At 41.9% G+C, this 24,062-nt stretch overlaps 1 protein-coding gene across 1 annotated transcript in view; it reads left to right on the top strand.

Moving 5' to 3' along the window:
• KATNA1 (katanin catalytic subunit A1) overlaps positions 1-23,791 on the top strand; it is a 182,292-nt gene extending 158,501 nt beyond the window's left edge. Inside the window, exons 10-11 of the mRNA XM_029594070.1 lie at positions 5,020-5,146; positions 23,341-23,791. Coding sequence (XP_029449930.1) covers positions 5,020-5,146; positions 23,341-23,539 — 326 coding nt within the window. The 3' untranslated portion in view covers positions 23,540-23,791. The remainder of the gene's footprint in view (positions 1-5,019; positions 5,147-23,340) is intronic.
• The last annotated feature ends 271 nt before the right edge of the window (positions 23,792-24,062 follow it).

Genomic DNA, 24,062 nt, shown 5'->3' with positions numbered 1-24,062 from the left:
ATTTTTCATGTTTCAAATTAAACTACTTTATGCATCAAAGAATAGCACATTCATTAAACCATAGCAATAAAGGAAATAATAAAATGGTCCTGCTCATATTTTGTTGAATAATTGAGCCATATCTGCCCATCTGGTCTGTGGCCCACTTCTATCTCCTTCCTAAAAATCTACGCCAACTTAGCTCTATACTCTTCAATGCCCTTCCTTCTCAGTTACTGGGAGATCTGCCTCTTAATACTGTGTAGGCGGAAATTGGTCGTGCAGCAAGCCACTATAGAATAGATCACACAAGGACATTCCTGATCCTCCAGATGTTGTTGTTGTTTTTACTTACTCCATCACATTCGTATTTTGTGCTGTGTGCAAGGGGGGAGGGAGGGAGGGGAAGGGGGGTTGGGGAGGTTGGGGTGTGGGTAAATTGTTAAAAGGTGCCATAGTTTGGCATTCTCTCTTGCTATGCTGTATGTTGTGCAAGTTTGACACCAATAAAAATGTTTATGCAAAAAAAAAAAAAAAATGGTCCTGCTCAAAGCTTTATATACCCTTAGTTCTTTTTTTTTAACACTTTATTTATAAATTTTCAATTAACAAACAAGATTTGTTTATATCAGAGAAAAATCAATTTGGATATTTTACAAGGTAAAATACAAAGAAATATACATTATAGAGAAAATAATACATTGTAGTTATCCAATCCAAAAATATATAAAGAAATAAGAAAGGGGAGGGAAGACGAAAAATTAAGGGGAGAAAAAAGGAAATAATGCCCTTAGTTCTTAATATCATGTATTGCCCCCTTTTTATATCAATGACTGCTTTCAATCAGAACATAAGAAAATGCCATACTGGGTCAGACCAAGGGTCCATCAAGCCCAGCATCCTGTTTCCAACAGTGGCCAATCCAGGCCATAAGAACCTGGGAAGTAGTCTTGTGATAGTTGTGAATGAGATCCTTTATTTTCTTATATGGTAAAGCTGCCTATTCCTCTTGGCAAAAAGCCTCCAGATCCTGTAAATTCTTTGGTTGTTTAGCATGAACTGCATGTTTGCGTTCTCCTCAAAGTGGCTCTATGAACTTGAGGTCAGGAGACTGTGATGGACACTTCAGAACCTTCATTTTCTTCTTCTGCAGCTGCTGAAGGGTCGACTTGCCCTTATGTTTCATATCATTGTCATGTTGTAAAGTCCAGGTGCATCCCATGCACAGCTTCCTGGCTGATAAATACAAATTATCCTCCAATATTTCCGGATAGGTTTCTGCATTCATCCTGCAATCAATTTTGACTAAAGTGCCTGTGCTACTGTAGCTTGCATACCCCCAACAGCAGAGATCCACCTCCATGCTTCACGATAGGGATGGTTTTGACTCCTTTCCAAACATATCGTTTATGGTTGTGACCATAAAGTTCAATTTTGGTCCCATCACTCCAAATTATTTTGTTCCAGACATTTTGAGGCTTCTCTAGTTGCTATTCTGTATATTGTAAGTGGGCTGTTTTGTGGCATTTGTGCAGCAATGGCTTTTTTCTGGAATGCAGCACATTTTTGTTCAGGTATCTCCTTTTTGTGCATGCTGAAATACCCACACCACCTTATTTCAGAGAAGCCTGTATTTCAGTAGAAGTTGCGTGTAGGCAACAAATTTTCCTGGCAGTTGTCTGAAATCTTTTTTGGTCTGGCTTGGTATTAATCGAACCCTTAATTTTCACTTCTTTAATCAGTTTGAACAGTACTGAGTGTCATTTTAAAATCTTTGGATATCTTTTTATATCTTTTCCTGATTTATAAAGTTGAACTACTTTTGCTTGCAGATCATTTAACAGTTCTTTTGCTTTCCCCATGCTTCAGTAATCACCAAGTCAATGCAGCCCTAGTTGAAATGCACAAGGATTTCTCAAGAGCTAAGAAACTCATTGACTATTTATACACAGACCCTAATTTACAATTAAACAAGGCACAAGTGTGCCTTGTTTAATTGTAAATTAGGCAATGAAATGGCAATGAAGGTACAAGTGTGCCTTCATTGCCATTTCAACCTGTGTGTCAAATTGAGTGTATATTATCAGCCCACACATTCAAGGGTATGTAAACTTTTGAACAGGCACTGACAAAAAGGACCGTAAATACACTGCCTCCTTTCAAAACAATAGAATGTATAAAGACAGGCTACCAATTACTGCTCACTCTTTTATAAATATTTCAACACTTAAAGTCAAGATATACTCTTTATTGTCTACTCAGTATTTTTCATTATTAAATGTTCCACAATTAAACATCACACAATATTTACTTCCTCACATTCAATCCACATGCATACCAACTCTCACACCCCACTCCCCATCCCATAACCCTAAAACATTCAATATTTCTGTTAATCCCTACTGCTCTGTTTTAACAAAATTTCTCCCTCAAGAGCCACAACCCTCTCTGGATACTAAATTGCTCTAGTTATACTTTATTTACTATGTGTACAACTTAATTCAATCTTTTTCACAGGCCTGACCCACTTTAAACTTAAGAACTCATTAATCATGAAACATCACTAAAGGCGGGTCACCCTCTTCACTGTAATAGTTACATCAACCCCATTTCTCTTCCAATACCAGCAATGTCTCTGTGTTGTATCTCAAATCAAAGTTGTATAAATGTTTCTCAAATCAATGCTACAACAGAAGAATGATTCAAGCCACACATCTTTAAGTTCATTGCTGAAATGTACCAGACGCCATGGCGTTTTGGTGGCTATCCTGCCGCCTGCATCAGGGGAACTTTTTAAACCAACTTCGGAATCCAACCGGCTCGTTGGTACAGTTGTAAATATGGCTGTTCACTCCAAAATAACAGAAAACATCACTCTGGCCACTGGCTCTCGAAAAAGATAAATCATACATCATTTGTAAATCAACGCTAATATACCCCCCTCCCTCCACACCCCACATATACACTTACCCGAAAACACACCAGATCCTTGTTCATTCACTTCTTTTCGCGGCTATGAGCCTGGCCGCTACATTTCAGCTTTAAAAAGCCTAAGCCCCATCCACCCACCCCTCATGTTGTGACATCACTGACGCACTATTTCCTTAACCATCTCTTATGTCATTCCTCACCCCTTTTCTCATCTACATCCTTCATCCAATGATGTAACACCTTACACAAATCTGAAGTCACTGTATTATTCTATCTTATCTCTCGTAACCCCAACCCCCATTCAGTTCCTCTCTTGTATCAAAAACAACGTGGGGGTGGGGCTTGGGCTTTTTAAAGCTGAAATTTAGCAGCCAGGCTCATAGCTGTGAAAAGAAGTGAATGAACAAGGATCTGATGTGTTTTCGGGTAAGTGTATAAATTTACAAATGATGTATGATTTATCTTCTGATTCGTACAAAGAGAACCTTTTTCGAGAGCCAGTGGCCAGAGTGATATTTTCTGTTATTTTGGAGTGAACAGCTGTATTTACAACTGTACCAACAAGCCGGTTGGATTCCAAAGTTGGTTTTAAAATGTTCCCCTGATGCAGGCAGCAGGATAGCCACCGAAACGCCATGGCGTCTGGTACATTTCAGCAATGAACTTAAAAATTTGTGCGGCTTGTAGCATCGATTTGAGAAACATTTATACAGCTTTGATTTGAGATACAACACTGAAAGACAATGCTGGTATTGGAAGAGAAATGGGGATGATGATGTAACTATTACGGTGAAGAGGGTGACCCGCCTTTAGTGATGTTTCATGATTAATGCGTTCTTAAGTTTAAAGTGAGTCAGGCCTGTGAAAAAGATTGAATTAAGTTGTACACATAGTAAATAACAAACAAAGTATATCTAGAGCAATTTAGTATCCAGAGAGGATTGTGGCTCTCGAGGGAGAAATTTTGTTAAAACAAATAGTAGGGATTAACAGAAATATTGAATGTTTTAGGCTTATGGGATGGGGCGTGGGGTGTGAGAGTTGGTATGCATGTGAATTGAATGTGAGGAAGTAAATATTGTGTGGGCTGGTTTTAAAGGTTGTATGATGTTTAATTGTGGAACATTTAATAATGAAAAATATTGAGTAGACAATAAAGAGTATATCTTGACTTTAAGTGTTGAAATATTTATAAAAGAGTGAGCAGTAATTGGTAGCCTGTCTTTATACATTCTAACTTTTGAACAGGGCCATTTTATTATTTCCTTGATTGCATTGGTTTGTTTAATGATTGTGATATTCTGTGATGCATAAAATAGTTAAATTTGAAACACAAGATGTGCTTTGTCTGATCACTCATGTTTTCTTAAAATGCTACACATCTTACAAAGTCAACTGGGGTATGTAAAATTATGAGCACAACGTTATACTAAGTGCCATGTTTTGTGAAACCAATCTGAGTTTGTGTGATTGCTTTTTTTGTTGGCTTGATTGGCACATTTAAGGCTTATTTGGTTGATTGGGGAGAATCGACAAGTGAGAGGTGGAATAGAAGCTGCAAAAATGTTTTGCTATCTGTATAGTATAAGTGCTACCTTGCCTTTATACTTAAGTGCATGTGAAGATTGTAATGTTTATATTTACATACTATGTATGTTCTTAGTCTGTAAACTGCTCTGATATTTTTTGGAAGGATGGTATATAAATACTTGTAAATAAATAAAAATAAATGTGTAAAAATGCTAAGGACTGGGCTCTCAATTTGCTTGGTTTTTTTTTTGGTTTGTTTGGTTTTTTTTATCAAAAGGAAGTCAAATCTGAGCAGAGGTATGTTCTAAAATGCCTTAGGTGCATCGTGGGTTGCACATCATGGCTTGTTAAAAATAAATAAATAAAATAAATGTTCTTATTTATCTGGGTTTCAAGTTAATTTTATGCTTTGAGCTGCCAGTATATTGGGATAACTAGAGTAGAGAGCTCTTTGATCCACCACTTGTGGTGTGACAGCTTAACAGATTTTAATTACAAGCTCTTTTGGGAAAGGACTTTGCAATCATGTGTATGATCTAATGTGTTGCTAAATTGCAATTTCTTATCTATTACTTTTAGCAAAAGGCAGGGAGGAACTTTTGCGAATCAACCTGCGAGAGCTAGAACTGGCTAATGATGTTGACCTTGAAACCATAGCAGAGAATATGGAAGGATACTCAGGCGCAGACATCACCAATGTGTGCAGGTATGTTATAGATGTAAGCCTTCTTTTCAGACCACAATGGTTTAATGCTTTTTTGAAAACTAGATTCCTTTGTGTAGTTAGCCTGACTAAGCAGTGTAATAAAACTGGGCTATATTGTTCCCTACTTTCATCAAAACAATGATTATACAACAGAACAGAATTTTATATATATTTTAGTTTCATGCTAGTTCATTTTTGAACATTTTGTACATTTTATTTGTTGAAGAATCTGGTTTAAAAAAGGAAGACAATGTTTTAGGGAAACTATAGTTCTGAGCGATTCTTGGTCATAATAAATAAACTGTAACAAATGAACATATTAAACCTCTATAATATGAAACAATCCTTGCCTAGTCTTTTTTTTTTTTCTCTTGTGAACAGTAGCATTCCAGGTTTATGAAATTTGATTTATAATTTTGGTCCTCTATATTATCAACTGTATTCCACACAATATAAAGTTTTATTTCAGACGTTTCTGTCCTTTTGGTTGCATAGTTTTCCTTTATGTAAATTACTTTACAGACATTCAGTGTCATCATTGGCAATAAGAGGCTCTTCCTGTTTTGAAAATATGCCAACTGAGCATTTGCTTGGGATAATATTGAATAAAGTCTATACTTATAAACTTTAGAAATGTCATGCTTTTCTGTAGAAAAGATGGTATCAAATGATTGTTAATCTACATTTATTTGTTTAAAAATCTCTTATAACCTGTACCCTCCAAGGTTTGGGGTGGGATACAATAAGAACATACATACATGCATACATACAAAAATAAATAAGTTAAAAACAAGATCACAATCATATATAACATGGCAAGACAAAACAAAGCCCCAGGCAGGCCTATGACATGCAAAGCCTAACTTGTGGGATGGGTCAGGGTTGTTTGAGGAAAATTACAGGAAATGCCTCATTAGGTTGGCTGTTTGGGCAGCAAGTCTTTGAAGGCAGTTGAGAAAAGAAATGTTTTTTTAAGGCCTTCCTGAACTCTTTTGGAGCTTCAGTATTCCATAGGTGTAAGGGCAAAGTGATCCAGAGAGTGGGGTCAGCAAATGAAAAGGCCCTTTCTTTGGAATCAAGTCTGGTGTGCCTTGGAGAAGGAATTTCTAGATGCTGCTGGCTAGAGGATCAGAGGGAGTGACAGGGAGTGTACAACTTTAAAGTTGTTTGCCCATGGAAAGGTGGTGATGTGGAGCAGGCTGTGGATAACATGCAGGCTGATACAGTAAAACCTCCGAGGCGAGTGCCCGCTCTCCCAACGTGCGCACAGGCCACTCTCCTGTGCGTGCTATTTAATATGCAAATGAGGGCCCGCAGTAAAAACAGGCACTAGGGACACTAGCATGTCCCTAGCGCCTCTTTTTTTTTGACAGGACTGGCGGCTGTCAGCGAGTTTGACAGCTGACACTCAATTTTGCTGGCGTCTGTTATCAAACCCGCTGACAGCTAGCGTGTCAAACGCACAGCCAAACCCAGGCTAACAGTGTGCTCCAGCAGAGTGCACTGTACTGTATCGGCCTGATGGTTTGTTACTGAGCCCTCATATAAAAAAAACCCTACTTGTTTTGTTGTGACCTGCCTTTGGAAGTTCAAATATACTGGAAGCAAAAAAAGGGAAGTTTTCACTAAAATGGGAGATCATATCAGAGTATTACATCTGGTTTAAATGATTTTTATCTAAATCCCAGCTGAAAAAAGTCAAATATGTAAGTTAAGTGACTATATTTGATACCAAACAGATTATTCCAGAGCTACAAAATCATCCAAAGATTTATAATCTTTACCAGGTGGCGAATTGGCCTGATCACTCTGCTTTGGAGAGGGCAGACTCTACTACTATCGAATTATGAGGTAATTGCGTAGAGTCATAAAGAGTGGAGTTTCGCATTATATATTTTAAATCTGTTTTTTGGGATGTTGGACCAGAAGAAAAAGGTTTTTCCCAGATCTTGTGTAGTACCAAATTTAAAACTGTATGAGGGGGTAACACAGTAGGCTCTGGTGGCATTTCAAAAATTTTGAGAATCCCCAGAACTTCTGATCTTGGATCCGGGATTTTTCCAGTTTCTATATTTAGAAGGCCACCCACCTTTTCAATAAACTTTGCATAAGTTGAGTCTTCTGGTGGGGAATAGGGTTCCGGAAGACCTTCTGGGGGGGTCAGAAGGCATACCTGGGGATTAACTTGGTGAAGAGGTTGACTATCTGCACACTCTCGATGTGGAGATGATGTAGGTGGTTGAGTAGGCTTTGATGGACCCGGTGCATCTGTTGGTGGAGATGGAGTTGCAGGTCATGGGTAATGGATTGTAAATCCTGGAAGAAGGTATTGAGAGCATGAGAAATCTGAAGCATAGTTTGGATGCGAGAGGTGGCTGCAGTTGTAAAGGAAGAGCAGGCAGACAGGTCTTGAGATGCTGCCTTTTTAGGCTTATGTGGCTCTCTCTGGGGGGACCCTGGTCTATTGTTAGATGATGATGACCAACCCGAGATTGAATCCCCACTGAGTGAAGGAGCTGCAGGGGATTTAGATCCTGAAGAGAGTTCAACTTACGTCAGATTCTTCATCTTGTTGGCCCAAGGCAATAGAAAGGAAGGGATCCCGAAGTATATGTTTGGTCTTCTGGGTCTTCTTCTTTGGCTCTTGTACTCTTGAGCATTTGCTTCGAAGGAGTCGTATGCGCCGGTGGTGTAGGCTGCGCCAGTGCTCTGCTTGGCATTGATGCGCCGTGTTTTACACATGCCTCGTGTGGCATCAATGTGCCGTGGTGTGCCAATGCGCGTCTGGCATCAATGCCTCGATGTGCCGTGGTGTAACTTCCCGTGACGCTTCAGCTCCTTTGTTTTCGGCGTATGGGGGAGAACGGGAACAGGGCCCTGTAACCCAAGAGGCTCATGAGGGGATTTATGAGGCATGGCCTCAACCTCTCTTTTTTTTTTTTTTTTTTTTTTTTTTTTTTCAGCGCTTTTGGTTTTTCAAACCTGGCCGCTGCTGCATGGTGGTCTCCTGGCTCCAGTGACGCAGCTCTCTTCGAGGCCTTCACCGGTCCCAGAGAAGAATGAGTCTAAGGCGATCTGAGACACGTTATTCTTCCAGTGCGATGCCTTTGGGCCCGGGGAGACATCTGACCACAGTCTCTGCATGAGGCTTGGTCATGCTCCAGGCCCAGGCATATGTAGCTGTAATTATGTCCATCTGTTATGGACATAATTTTGCCACATTGGCAGTATTTAAAATCGGATGGCTTAGGAGCCATCACTGCCAGAAAAAGTGGAAAAAATTCTGAAAAAAGTCGCAAAAAAAAATCGCAAAAAAATGTGAGTGAGGAGTGAGAGAAAAAAAACCCCTGTGTGCTATCGGCTCGCGGAGGAAAAAAATGGAATCGCACAGGAAGACGACCATGCAGACGCACAGAGTTAAAAACTCTGTCACTACTAGAGAGAAACTCCGCCTACTCTGGTCGCGTCGACGCTCCCAGAAAGCATGGCTAATTCAGCCTGCTATCAACGGGAAAAAGCCTTTAAGCTTTTGGTTTTAATATTCTTCGATGTTAACCACCAAAATTGAACATCATCAGTTTTACATAATCCAGTACCTCTTTGAAACACTTCAACAATTGCGTCCACTCTGCCTAGCCTCTGACAACTCCTTGCCACAACTCTTCACTGACATGGAGGAAGGACTTCCAGCATTTGCTCAGGACGGTTTGAGTCCTTCGAGTCTACCTCACGATGTGCTGCCGTGGCTATCGCAGCACATAGAATAGCTTGGTTGAGGGCAAGCTCAATACGAGAGGATGTTCATGAAAAATTGGCTGATATCCCCTGCATGGGAGACAACCTTTTTGGCGATAAATTTGCTGAAACCGTTGCACATCTAAAAGAGCAAAATTCGGCAGTGCTCTCACTTACAGCACCAACAGATCCCCACGCTTCCTACAAAAAATTCTACCCTAACTTTAGAAGGCATACATACCCAAAATCATCGTTCAGACCTTTCCATCCTTATCGTCCTCAACAATATACTCAACCACAATTACAGTCTCAACCTCACCAGTCTCGTGGACGCTCTAGACAACAACATCCGCAAAAGCAAGCCACTACAGCTCCTCAAAAGCAACCATCGGCTTTTTGAGCTGTCCCGAGCCACCCCCACTGCTATTCATAAGAGGTTGCCTACAGCATTTCTATACCAACTGAATAGCAATCACTACCGATCGCTGGGTGTTAGATATCATCAGAGAAGGTTATCATCTAAATTTCATAACTCCTCCAGAAATTCCCCATGTTCCCCCTCTCAGAGAAACATCATTCCATGCCTCCTTTCTTCAAGAAGAAATAAGAAACCTACGTCTCCAACACTCCATTCAAAAACTTCCTCTATCAACACGAAATCAGGGATTCTATTCCCATTACTTTCTCATTCCAAAAAAATCCGGAGGCCTTCTTCCAATCTTGGATTTAAGGAATCTCAACAAACACATCCAAAGAGAAGTTCAAGATGACCTCTCTCAAAAACATACTACCCCTTCTACAGCCTAACGACTGGCTATGTTCCATAGACCTGAAGGATACTTACTCCCATATACCCATGCACCCTTCTTCGTGGTGATACCTCTGTTTCCAGGCCCTGAATGCACACTACCAATACAGGATCCTGCCCTTTGGCCTTTCTTCAGCCCCAAGAGTAGTCACAGCTCCTGCAACCCCTCTCTACCAAGATCCAAATCACCAAACAAATGCACGTGGATATCCTTCGCAAACCTATCCTCGGGAGCTCCCTTTTGATTGCCTCCACATCAACTAACGTTAACGAGGGATGCATCCAGAAAAGGTTGGGGAGCCCATCTGTTGGACCTAAAAACTCAAGGTTGCTGGTCGCGTCAAGAGACTACATACCAGATCAACCTTCTGGAACTTTGCGCAATATGGAGCGCACTCCAGACCTTCTCTCCTCAAGTCAGACACAAAAACCTCATGATATACACCAACAACCAAGTTGCAATGTTTTACCTAAACAAGGAAGGAGGGTCCGGTTCATGGACCCTATGTCGGGAAGCCCTTTGTATACTTTTTTGGGTGAATGCAAACAGGAGTAACATTTCATGCCACTTACCTACCGGGGCTGGACAATGTCACAGCGGATCGACTCAGCAGGATTTTTCATCCACACGAATGGTATTGAATTGCAAGGTAGCTCACAACATTTTTCAACAATGGGGCTTCCCGACAATCGATCTCTTTGCAACTCAAAGCAATCGACAAACATGAACCTTTTGCTCCATTTACCCAAGCAAACTTCGTTACGCTCCAGACGCCTTCCTCATTCCATGGACCTTCCGTCCATGGAATGAGGAAGGCGTCTGGAGCGTCCATGGAATGAGGAAGGCATCTATCCGCCCATTCCACTCATCTCCAGAACGATTCAGAAATGCATTCAGAACATAGCGGACTTGATCTTAATAGCTTCAGCTTGGCCAAGACAACCATGGTATACGACTCTCCATACGTCCACCCATTCCCCTGGAATACCATACACACCTGTTAACTCAGGAAGGGGGATCCCTCCTCCATACAATGCACCAATCCCTCCATCTGACAGCATGGAGGTTGAAAGGCAAGTATTAAGCCTCTCCAGGATTAGAAGACATACTGCTCGCATCTAGGAAACCCTCGACTAGACGTAACTATGCGGGAAAATGGCATCGTTATACACAATGGTGCCAACCACGGAACCTAGATCCTTTTTCATCTACTTCGACCCAACTACTGGAATACCTTCATACGCTCTACCTCTCCGGTATAGCGTACTCTTCAGTTCGTGTACATATTAGCACCATTGCAGCATTTCATCACTATCATCAGGGTCTTCCAATTTCTAATCACCCGTTAATCTCGAGATTCCTGCGAGGCATACTACACTTAAGACCACCAATAATGAAGCCTCCTGTATCATGGGATCTGAACATTGTACTCTAATAACTCGTGGCTTCTCTCTTTGACCCTTTGGACTCATGCCATATAAAATACCTAACCTGGAAGACTGTTTTCCTGGTAGCAATTACATCAGCATGAAGAGTGAGTGAGCTACAAGCCTTAATTCACTATTCTCTTTACTTGGAATTTTATCATGACAAGGTCACTCTCCGCACTCATCCTACCTTACTCCCGAAGGTAGATACAGAGTTCCATCTTAATCAAACGATTACACTACCAGTTTTCAAACCCAAACCTCATCATAATGATCGTGATAAACTCCTATACTCATTGGACTGTAAGAGAGCTTTAGCCTATTACAAACAGAGAACACATTCTCCATCCAGGCCATCTCAATTATTCCTTTCCTTCCTTTGCTTCAATCCAAACAATCTGGGGCAACCTGTTGCAAAAAGAACCATTGCAAACTGGTTAAGCCAATGCATAGAATTCTGTTATAAAAAAACGCTCTATCACACTTAGTAGCAAACCAAAGGCCCACCAAATACGGGCCACCGCTACTTCAATTGCCCATTTCCGGAAAGTTCCACTACAGGACATCTGCAAAGCGGCAACTTGGTCTTCTCTACATATCTTCACAGCACACTACTGCATTGACAAGCATGCGTCTTCTGATGCTGCACTGGGCACAGCAGTCTTGTCCAACTTGCCTGACACCTAGGACTGTCTACTCTACTGTTGTCATCCTGAACTTAAACAGCACATGCATGCAAACACAACCCGGGAGCTTGAGACTCCCAGAAAGCATGGCTAATTCAGCCTGCTATCAATGGGAAAAGCAAGTTTGCTTACCGTACACAGTGTTTCCATAGATAGCAGGATGAATTAGCCATGCGCTCCCTCCCAACTCCCTAGACAGACCACTATGACTACTTCCTATCTTCTTTGCTATACATCTTGCTTGGTTACAAAGAGACTGTGGAGAAAAAATGGAATCGCACGGGAAGACGACCACGCAGACGCACAGAGTTAAAAACTCTGTCACTATTAGAGAGAAATTGTGCCTACTCCGGTCGTGTCGACGCTCCCAGAAAGCATGGCTAATTCTTCCTGCTATCTACGGAGACACCGTTTACAGTAAGCAAACTTGCTTTTCACTGCTTGTTTTGTAGCTTCTGTGCTACAATAACCTTGAAGTTCCCTTCAGTTTATTACCACAAGATGTGTTCTTCATTCTGTGGTCCCACAGACCTCAAAAAGCTGTCTTTCTTATGACCCTTTATTTCAGACCCTCATTAGGACTTTTGTTACTTTGCTGGTTTTCTTTTTCTTCATCATTCTGCTGCCTTGCCAACAATAAGACCAGCTTACATTTTTCATCTTAGGCTGTATTTGTGAAGAGGAAATTTGATTTTTGCCTCCTTAATTATTCCTCACCTGTCAGAGAAGCAAGCCAGTGAATCAAGTACTGTTTCAATCGCAAACATAAGATGTCAGATACTGACTATCACAAGATTTGCTGCAATTGTCTTGAACAAGACCATGTCAATTCCAGGCTGTGGCATCTACACAAGGATGTCTTCCAGAATGGTTCAGGTCCAAAAGATAAGGCTTCTTGCCTACCTTACTAAGGAGAAAAAGTCCAGCTGATATTGAAGGAGAGTTACACTGACTGCTGGTGGCTAGGCCATGCTGAAGAAGCCTTCAACCTCCTTGTTTGTATGGTCAGAGGACAGATCCAGAGAAACACAATGATGGCAGAAAAGGACCAAATGGACCATCCAGCCTGCCCAGCAAGCTTATGGTATTATCTGCCGTGCCATACAAGTCACCCCCATACTCATCAGTTTCCCAGACCATCAAAGTCAGGGCCCTTGTTGGTTGCTGTTTGAGTCCAATTCCCCATAACCTCTTGCCATTGATACAGAGAACAATGTCTGAGTTGCATCAAAAGTATCAGGCTTATTGGTTAAGAGTAGTAACAGCCGCATCAGCAAGTTACCCTCATGCTTATTTGTTTTCCAAGACCATAAAAGTCAATGTCCTCTTTGGTTGCTGACTGAATCTAATTCCCCTTTTCCTCTTTTCCCCTTGCCATTGAAGCAGAAAGCAATGATGGAGTTGTATTAACAGTATGAACGCTTATTGTTAAAGGTAGTAATCGCCATGCTAGCAAGTTACCACCATGCATTATTTTCTTCATTTCCATCCTCTAGCCTTTAGGGGATCCCCAGTGTTTATCCCATGCCCCTTTGAAATCTTTCACTGATTTTGTCTTCACCTCCTCCTCCGGAAGGGCATTCCAGGCATCCACCACCCTCTCCGTGAAGAAATATTTCCTGACATTGGTTGAGTCGTCCTCCCTGGAGTTTCATTTCGTGACCCCTAGTTCTACTGATTTCTTTACAACAAAAAAGGTTTGTGCATCATTAAAACCTTTCAGATCTGTATCATATCTCCCCTGCACCTCATCTCCTCCAGGGTATACATATTTAGGTCCTTCAACCTCTCCTCAAGTCATTTGATGGAGACCACCCACCATTTTGTTTGCCTTTCTCTGTCCCTATTGTGGTCTCCAGAACTGAACACAATACTCCAGGTGAGGCCTCACCAAGGACTTATACAAGGGGACTATCACCTCCTTTTTCTTACTCTATGCAGCCCAGCATTCTTCAGGCTTTAGCTATCACCTTATCACATTGCTTCACTGTCTTCAGACCACTAGACACTATCACCCCAGGGTCCCTCTCTTGCTCTATGCACAACAGCCCTTAATCCCCCCCATCACATACAGTTCTCTTGGAGTACCGCACCCCAGAGGCACGACTCTGCACTTCTTGGCATTGAATCCTTGCTGCCATATCTTCAACCTTAATTTTTAGCCTTCAGGTCTTAGACTGTATGAATGTAGGATTATAATAATGCTAGAGAAATTCGAAAGAAATGTGATATTAGAGATTGTTTGGGGTCTATGCAACTTGACATTTTGTATCTCGTTGAAACATGGCACTACAAGTACGGTATGGTTTCGTTGAATAATACTTGTCCTGCGGGATATACTTTTATCCCAGGACAAGCAGGATGCTAGTCCTCACATATGGGTAACATCATTGATGGAGCCCTATTGCGGAAAACTTTCTGTCAAAGTTTCTAGAAACTTTTGACTGGCCCTGTGAGGCCAATGAGCATGCCCAGCATGCCATGATATTCTCTGCCACAGGGGTCTCTCTTCAGTCTTCGTTTTTCGTGCTGCTGTAGGCATCGCGGAGCAGGAGCCTTTGTGAGTTTTCTCAGTGTTTTGTCTGACTAAAAGTCACATTTCTCATTCTCATTTTCTCCCACATCGAGATCTCTCAGGTTTCCTCCGGCTGGTGAGTAATCGTTGACTCGTTTTTACTCTCTGAGTAAAATTTTTTCCTCTCACGTTTTTCTCCTCATTTCATCGACGGCTGTCAACGTTAAAATGGCTACGGGATTTAAAAAATGTCCCATCTGTAATCGGACAATGTCCATTACAGACCCACACCTAGAGTTTGTGCTTTGTTTGGGGGAAAAACACGACGTAACAACCTGCTCTAAATGTGCAGAAATGACCGCGAAGGGAAGAAAGGCCCGCCAAGAAAAGATGGAGCATTTATTCCATCTACAACTTCTGCCATCTCCCTCTACATCGACAAAATCGTCTCCGGCCGGAGTCTCAAAGTGCATAATTTTGAAAAAACGTCGTCCGGAAGGGTCGGGGGACCATCCATCGCCAACGTTATCGATAGCATCGATGAAGTCTGCGATCGAACACTGCTCGAAGCACCGTCATCGGCACAGACACCCATCGATACCAGAGGCGCTTCTCTCCCCAGAGAAATCGACCGCGAAACAGCCAAGAATCCAGGAAACACCGGTACCTCCGATGCCAGGGCCTTCATCCCATGGAGATGCACCAGTTGTCTATCCTCCACAGGGCTCTGTGGAAGGAACATCGACACCGCCACCGCATACAGCTGCTCTGCCTGCACCAGCTGTAACGCAGGAATTGTCTGATTTCATCCGTCAAGCGGTGCTCCAGGACATAAAGGAACAGATGTCGATGCTGGTTCCCGAACCAATGCCGGTACCTGTACCAATGCCGGTAGTTCCACCGAAGCCAGTGCCTGCACTGATGCCAGCACCACAGCCTAAGTCTATGCCGAGGCGACCGTCGATACAAACACTGATTCCATCGTCTATACCAGACCCGATACATTTTATGTCATAGGGCACCCAGGATGTTGCCTGTGGCTCAGTCAAATGAAGAACGAAACTGCTGATGCCAGAACCAACACACTGGTATCACTCGGGTCGGGGCAGGTTGTCCCTAGTGCTCATAACAATGGAACCTGCAGGAGATGTAACAGATCGTCCTGCGCCTTTCAAGATTGTACGTTCAAGCATCTTTGCTCAATCTGCATGGCTCCTCACCCAGCCACAAAGTGTCAGAAGAAGGCAAATCCAGGGAGTAATGTCAAATCCAAAAGAGTATAGCGTATTTACAAAGGCACCATCCTCAATAAATCTTGACATGATGCGGGGTTGGCTTGATTGTTATCCGAAGAAGAAACAGGCTAAGCGGTTGATCAAGGGTTTTCGCGATGGATTCACCATACCTTTTCAGGGAGACATTGAGGGAATGCGCGTGGTTAACACCCCTTCAGCAGCAAGGCATGAGGATCTAGTCTAACGGAAACTGGATGCGGAATTGTCGAAGGGCAGAATGGCTGGGCCATTTCAGTTTCCTCCTTTCGGCAAAATGATGCTCTCCCCTTTGGCTATTATCCCGAAGAAGGAACCAGGGAAATACAGACTGATTCAGAACTTGTTTACCCGTGTGGAGCTTCGGTGAATGACCGCCTGCCCGAAGATGAGTGTTCAGTGCACTATGCGTCATTTGATAGTGCCATAGACATACTCTGCAGATGTGGCAAAGGGGCAGTTATAGCGAAGACTGATATTGAATCTGCTTTTCAGCTACTCCCATGCACCCCAGCAGCTTCCTGGTATTGAGTTTCTGTTTCAGAGGCATGTATTACTTCAAATGCATTCCTATGGGATGTTCCATATCATTTATTTATTTATTTTATTTAAAAACTTTTCTATACCATCGCAACAGTTTACAAATAGGCACATAGACTAAGGTAAGTAAATGTAGGATATCGTACATTCTAACAGGTGCCAATAAAGTTTGGTGACAATTCGAACTATTTAGTTCATTTCTGCATTGGGCCACTGCCAAACAGGATGGGCTGGATAGCATAGTCCATTATCTCGACAATTTTCTGTTTGTTGGCCCACGAGTCTCGCAGGCTTGCTCCTGCTTGCTGTACGCTTTCCACAGTCTTGCTTCCCAGTTCGGAAGAAGCTCTCACGGAAGAGCTTAAGGAGGAGATCGCAGAAAAAGTAGAGGATTCTATTATAAGGTAATCAAATTCTTGGGTATCGAGTTTGATTCCACCCAGATGGTATCCAGACTCCCTCGGGATAAACTCCTGAACATACAGACTATGGTGGAGCAGGCTATGTCGTAAAAAAAAAAAAAAAAAAGTTAGCAAATGTCCAATCCCTCATTGGCACCCTTAACTTCACATGCAGATTCATACCCATTGGGAGGACATTTTTTGAGGAGGCTAACCGCAATTACCAAGGGTATTTGCCGCCCCAATCAGCTTCAATGCATATTCAGCATAGCTCTCTGCTTCAACGGAAGGGGAGAAAGACAGTTACTTCACGCATATCCAGCATAACTCTCTGCTTTAACGGCAGGGGAGAAAGACCGATACTTCACGCATATCCAGCATAGCTCTCTGCTTCAGCGGCAGGGGAAATGAAGAAAAGTGGATCTATATACAGACAACAACCAACAAGGACTGAATTACATAGTCTGGGTATGTTTCTATAATCACCGCATTAGAATTACACGGTCCGTGAAGGATGACTTGGTCTTATTGCTATCCTTTTTGAGTAAGTTCAATGGAATATTCATATGGCAGGGGCCCCCCCCCCCTTTCCAATCGCTACTTGGGTATATATTCTGACGCTTCAGGAGGGTGTGGTTTTGGTGTTTATTGGCAGGGCTCTTGGTCAGCAGAGCAATGGCTGGCGGCCTGGGTGGAATCGGGCCTAATGCACGACGTTACTTTCCTGGAGCTCTTTCCTATTCTGACATGCTATGGAGCACAAAGAAAACGCCAGACCGCTCACCCTTCCACTGCCCCTAAGGCCCACACACTTGTAATTTCTGTGCTTTCCGGTGCTGCACGCTGGGCGATGACTGCGAAAGTGGTGGCAAATGCAGAGAAAAGGAGAGAGCAAGGGGCAGGATTTAAGTAGGGGCTATGATATGTAACATGTAACTGTCACGGAGGTCTAAGATCAGGTCCGATCTGTTTACTGGTTAAATAATATGGAGATTACAAGTTTCATATTTTTCAGTTTAATAGTTGCTTGTTAGTTGAAATGACTGTTTCCTCTCTGAAAAACACAGTATTGCCTCTTGGGGAGGGGTCATACCACAAGGGGTAGGGGAAAGCGGGAGGGGAGGGGGGTAAAGAAAGCTTACCAACAGTGGGGTAACGTATACAGTGGTGAAAGCACGGATCTTTATATGGAGGGGAAGGTACGGAAGGCTATCTGGCTCTATATCTCAAAGAATGGGGGAGATCATTGTTGATTTTTATATCTGCGCTTACACAATATTCATAAATGACTATAAATTTCTCTCCCTTAACGTTAAGGGATTAAATTCTCCCTTAAAACAACACTGCCTATTTTCTGACCTGGCACAACATCAGACAACAATAGCATTTGTTCAGGAGATTCACCTCAAAAGGAGGTATGAACGTCTGGTTCAGAACAACTTATAAATATATATGCAAATTCTGCTCAGGATATATTTATTGAGAAATTGTCCTAGCTTATCGACACCAGTGCTGAGGGTTATGTCATTCTGGGGGGGGATTTTAACCTTACAGTTAACTCCCATTTAGACAACTCAGCTGGCTCCGCCCAGTTTACTGGGAGGGATTGCAAGATTATCAAAAACTGTTTTACTAGGCAGGGATTACTTGATGCTTGGAGAGTTAGATATCCTAAGTCCAGTAGTTATACTTTCTTCTCCAGGGCTCACCAATTTTACTCAAGGTTAGACTTATTCTTCGTGGGCAAGGGATGTATTAATCAGATAACTCACCCAACTATTGAACCAATAATATGGGCTGACCATGCTCAGATTACTATGAAGCTTTCTATCTCCTTGTACGATAAGGGCCAGCAATATTGGAGGTTTCTGTGCACAGCTCAGGTCAGATATAAATGAATACTTATAATTTAATGGCAGGAACAATATATCTCCAATGATTTTATGGGACTGCCTTAAAGCTGTTATTCAGGGTAAACTAATAGCAAGGAGGGCATATCTGAAAAAACAACGAAACAGACAGGATGGACATTTTAGCTAAGTTGCAGCATCTGGGTGATAATCATCATACTACTGGATCCAGCAACACCTTAGCTGAAATGGATCAGCTTAGACTATGATTGGGGGAGCTTGATGCGGCACAGATAACTTTGTTTGCTAAGCTCTAATTTATAAGCTATTATGAAGGAGGGAATAAGACTGGTAAGCAGTTGGTGCGTAAATTAAGAACGAAGCAGGCACAAAACAATATTGTAAAGCTAAAGGATGAATCAGGTCAGATAATGACCACTAATACCGATATTAGGCAAAGGTTCCTATGATTTTACACGGAACTGTATCAAACTGCCCCTAACATTAGTAAGGAAGAGAGGTATCTGCTATCCCATTACCACATATACCACCTATTGACAAAGAAGCTCTAGATAAAGATATCATGGGAGCTGAAGTCGTATGGGCAATAAATTTGAAACTGAGCAAATCATCCGGTTTGGATGGCTACACGGAGTCCTTTTATAAAAAAAATTCTCAGATATTATTATGCCCATATTGGTTAAATTATTTAACTCATTACAAGGTCCATTAACTCTTTCCCATTCTGCTAATTTAGCGGGAGTGACCCTCATAGCGAAACCAGGGCGGGACCCAACGGTCTGCGGATCCTATTGTCCAATCTCACTTATCAACCTTGACATGAAACTTTTAGCCAAAATTTTGGCTAATAGACTCGATAATCTCCTCCCGGACCAGTCGGGTTTCATTCCTGGGTGGATGGCCTCCAATAACGTTCGTAAAACAAAGGATTCTTGTGGTGGGCCTGGTCACAAAACATACCTTTGCTGCTTTTAGCAGTGGACGCTGAAAAAGCTTTTGACTTAGTGCATTGGCCTTTTCTGTTCCAAACGATGCGGGCTTTCCAATTTGGAAAGAAGTTTATTAAATGGATTCAAAAGCTTTACGACGATCCAAAAGCTTGCTTAAAAATAAATGGGGGATATTTGCAGCCGTTTTCAGTGGGATGGGGTACAAGACAACGATGTCCCCTATCCCCCTTACTTTTCGCCATCTTTCTGGAACCCTTCACATATCGGATTCATAATACTATTAAAGGAATTCAGTTCGGAGATGTCTCCTCTAAACTATTGTTGTTTGCAGACGATATTTTGTTTACCATAACTGAGCCCACTCAATCCCTTCCAATGATTACTGAGGAGATCATGGCCTTTAGCTTAGTCTCTGGCTTTAAAATCAATTGAGAGAAATCCGAGCTACTTAATATATCGGCACCGCAAGTTTTGGCTGACCAGATAAGGAAATCTCATTCCTTTAAATGGGCCACAAATATCTAGGTGTATATATATAGGATATAAGTGTGACTTATTTCAACTTAACTATCCCCCTCTAATGGCCAAAATCTATAAAGATTTGGAAGAGTGGGACCGCTACCATATCTCCTGGTTAGGACGACTGGCAGTCATAGAAATGAATATCCTTCCTCGTATATTGTATCTTTTGCAAACTCTGCCACTTGAAATCCCTACCAAAATTCTAGATAAATGGCACCAAAGATTGTGTAAATTTTTATGGAAGGGTAAATGACTTCGGATTGCCAAGGTGACACTCTTGTCCAAATTGGGCATCCTCATACCCCCCTGGGATTTACATTATCAAGGGGCGACCCAACTTAAAGCTGTGGTTGATTGGCACAAACTTAAACGGTGAAAACCCTGGGTGCTATTGGAACAGGTATTATTGGGACCATTACCTATAAATGCTTTACTTTGGCAACAGCGCTCCACTTGGAGACGACATCTCATCTCCCGGATACAGTACAGGTTACTTTAAAGGTATGGGAGAGGTGGAAGAAATTTAGTGGGGCAGAGAACTTATTTCTTAAGCACACATCTATTCCATTATCTTTCCTTTAGCCCAGCTGCAAACCTACAGGCCTTTTGGAGCTGGACATTAAGGGGTATTATGCAACTCGCTAATGTTTGGGAACAGGGGGGCATGCTTTCTTTTAGAGTTCTCTATGACAGATATCATTTAGACGAGGCTGAGATCTTTAACTATCTAAAGCTAAGACACTATTATACAGAATAGAGTGATGGATGATTTGGCACATGAGATTTCTGCTTTTGAAACTTTGTGTAGATATGCTGATAAAACTTGTAAACTTATCTCAAAAATATGTTATTAAATGGTAGTTTCCAGTTGGAGGCTGCCCACATTAAAGCAAGGGCTCAGGACCTACAGTGTGACTGGCTGGTGGAAGACTGAAAACAGATTTATACACGACTGGGGAAAGGTCTGATTTCGGCCCATCACATAGAGAATGGATATAAATTGTTTTTTCGGTGGTATACAACTCCCGACAAATTGCATCACATGTATCCCGGATCTTCAGGTTCATGCTGTAAATTATGTCAAGATAAAGGCACTTTTTTTTCACCTGTGGTGGTCTTGTACTAAACTACAACAGTTATGGCAAATGGTGTCGCGTTGGCTTGCCAATGTTCTGGAGGGCCCGGTATCTCTCACTCCTCCTCAGGCTTTACTGAACCAGGCGGTACCAGGCTGGAATAAGTCTCAAAATTGCTTTATTAAATATGTGGTTACTGCAACTAGATGTTCTATAGCAAAATTATTGAAGGATCCGAAGGTACCTACGTTGCTGGATGTTCAGCTACAAGATCTCAATATGCATACGTTAGGGAAAATTACCGCATTTAAACAATGGTCTACTCCTAGATTCTCAGCCACCTGGTCGAGATATGAAGCATGGTTGTCCTCAAAGAATCAGTAACTTGGACTGTTATACCTCCTAAGTGAATTATCCAAGACTTGCGTGCCTTCACATATTTAATGTATGCCTAATTATATAGACTTTACCCACACGAAATGAATAGTAATGCCTCATTTGGTGGGGAAGGAGGGGGCTGATATACAGGTAAAATAAGGCTATGTAACATAAATTGGTCATGACCAGCATCGTTGTGAACTTTTAATAAGCTTTACCTGTTTAGAACTGGTGACTTTGGTATCAACTCTTTGTGTTTAAAGTACTGGTTATTTATGTGCCAATAAAAATTTATAAATTAAAAAAAAAAAAGTAGATGGAAGTCTAATGCAGTTTACACTTATATCAGGACAAGTTGCACATGAATGTATAACTTCTCTTTTGACCTCTTTTCACAAAGTTATTCCAATGGCAAAGGATTCTTTGAATTGTTGGACACTCCTTTGTTCACTGGGCAGCAAAGAGAGGGCTCTGGTTTGTTCGTACAGGTCTCATTTGGGTTTGGCCCCATAGGACATTCGCATTGGGGATGGGGGAAGGAGGAATGTCCTGGGACCAGCTTCTACCTTTTGTTCAACTTAAAGAGCCTAATGTCATTGTTGCCGCCAAGAATTATGACAGTCTCGGGACATCATCTTGTGTGCACCTAATCCACCGCATAAAGAATGATTTGAGCGTACTAATTTCCTGGTTCCCTAGTACATGTTTCATGTGTTCCAATATCATCCATCAATTTAAAATGGAACAATAGTAAATTATGGAAAAGAAGTTGTAAGAAGGTTAACCAGCAAGTGGGGCTATGGGTCCAGAAGTGGTCAGATGATCCTTATGAAGGCCTATACAGACTTGACCAAATTCACCTTTTGGATATTGGCTATAATCTTTTAAATAATGTGATTCAGGAAGCTCTCGAATCTTTGTTGAAGAGGTGGCATCTTTAGGGGGGATCATGAGGCAAGTTTCATTACCTCATGCTGGTGGCGGGTGCACGAGCAAGTGGGCCGAATTGATAGGCCTTGGGTGGCCCCTTGCTTGGAGGTCACAACAGGGGGCTGGGCTGGATGGGCTGCTTTGCTAGGAGACAGGGTGAGCAACACTGGGGACACAGTTTGTGTCAGAAGTCAGAAAGCGGCTCGTGCAGGGTCCATGCGTTTGTTGTTATGATGATAATGTTTGTAATAAAGCTGCGGCCTCTTCATCCACCAGAGTCTGTTTTCATTTTGTTAAGGGGTACGGCTCCGGGGATGTGGTGGGCATGGGTACTGACAACTAGCGGATCTTGATGTTATGACTAGGGCTCTCGCTCAATGCCTGATGACACTCTATTAAGGTTCGAGGCCGTGATCAGGCACGTGCAACCAGACACCATCGCTAATTTCTCCAGGTCGCTTGTGCACACATGACCTGTTCACCCCCCCCCCCCCCCCCCAAAGTTGCATTGGCACAAGACCCATTTGTAACGCCATTGTACTTGCTTATCAGAAAACATATACATTCTTGTACATCTAAGAGCAGATAGAAGCGGATTTCCTCTTAATGTGTGTCTGAAATCCTACTACACATAGGACAATGAGCCTTGGTCATGGCCCCATATCCACTCTTGGTATTGTAAATGCATCCATGGTGAATTATTGAACTTCTTGCAGTATTTGCAAAATACTTCTAAACGTCCAGGTTTTTGTATTTAATATTGAGTGTACAGATATGAAATTTCTTATGAGTGGGTGTCTTTAGTCCAGAATTTAGATAAGTTTGCATGTGCAGTGTGCTGTTTTTATTCAGTTTATAAATTTTGATGTTTTTAAGTTGCCAAAGATTCCAGTAATTTTCTCCTGTCCTTTTACTGATGTATAACCTGCATAAACTGTCTTCTGGTTGGACTTTGCTATGGGGATTTTGACATCAGAGGGGAAGAACAATGGATTCAGTGTTTGTGACTTGCTATATCAAAGTGACTTACAAGCAGGAAATGTCTATTTTTGTTTGACATTTTATTTTTTCATACATTTTCAGGGATGCATCTCTGATGGCTATGAGAAGACGGATAGAAGGTTTGACACCAGAAGAAATCCGGAATCTTTCCAGAGATGATATGCACATGCCTACAACCATGGAAGACTTTGAAATGGCTTTAAAAAAAGTTTCTAAGTCCGTGTCAGCTGCGGATATTGAGAAATATGAGCAATGGATAGATGAATTTGGATCATGCTAATTTTTTCCCCTCTCTCCTAATGCTGAAAACAGTCTGTCATCTTTCTTAAACTGTTTTAGGTACTATGAATAGTATAGTGTATTGGAGCACAGAATGCTATATTTAACTTTCTATCTTTTTTTAATAATGATTGAATTTGTAGGGAAATGGCAGTGATTTGGGGTAAATAAAATGTATTTTTAAACATAAAATGTGAAATTCATAACAGAAGAAATTAAAGAATATAATAAACAATTCTCCTTTTCACTTTCATAATATGTTTATATATGCATATATTTGTGTGTGTGTGTATATATATATATATAAGCAAGTTTGCTTACCGTAAACGGTATTTCCGTAGATAGCAGGATGAATTAGCCATGCTGTTATGGGAACTGTCTGTCAGGCCTGGGAGGCGGAGCTTCAATAGTGATGTCAGAGCTTTGCTCTGAGGCTGTGCGTGGTTTCCAGCGCTGGAAAACGACTCTCCTCAGTCTGTGATAAAGCAAGCGTGATCGTGTAATTGAAGTCAACTGACAGGGAG

The sequence above is a fragment of the Rhinatrema bivittatum genome, chromosome 3 (genome assembly GCF_901001135.1).
Source record: "Rhinatrema bivittatum chromosome 3, aRhiBiv1.1, whole genome shotgun sequence".
NCBI classification, from domain to species: domain Eukaryota; kingdom Metazoa; phylum Chordata; class Amphibia; order Gymnophiona; family Rhinatrematidae; genus Rhinatrema; species Rhinatrema bivittatum.
Note: the sequence above shows the minus strand (reverse complement) of the source record. Positions and strands in the feature narration are given on the sequence as shown.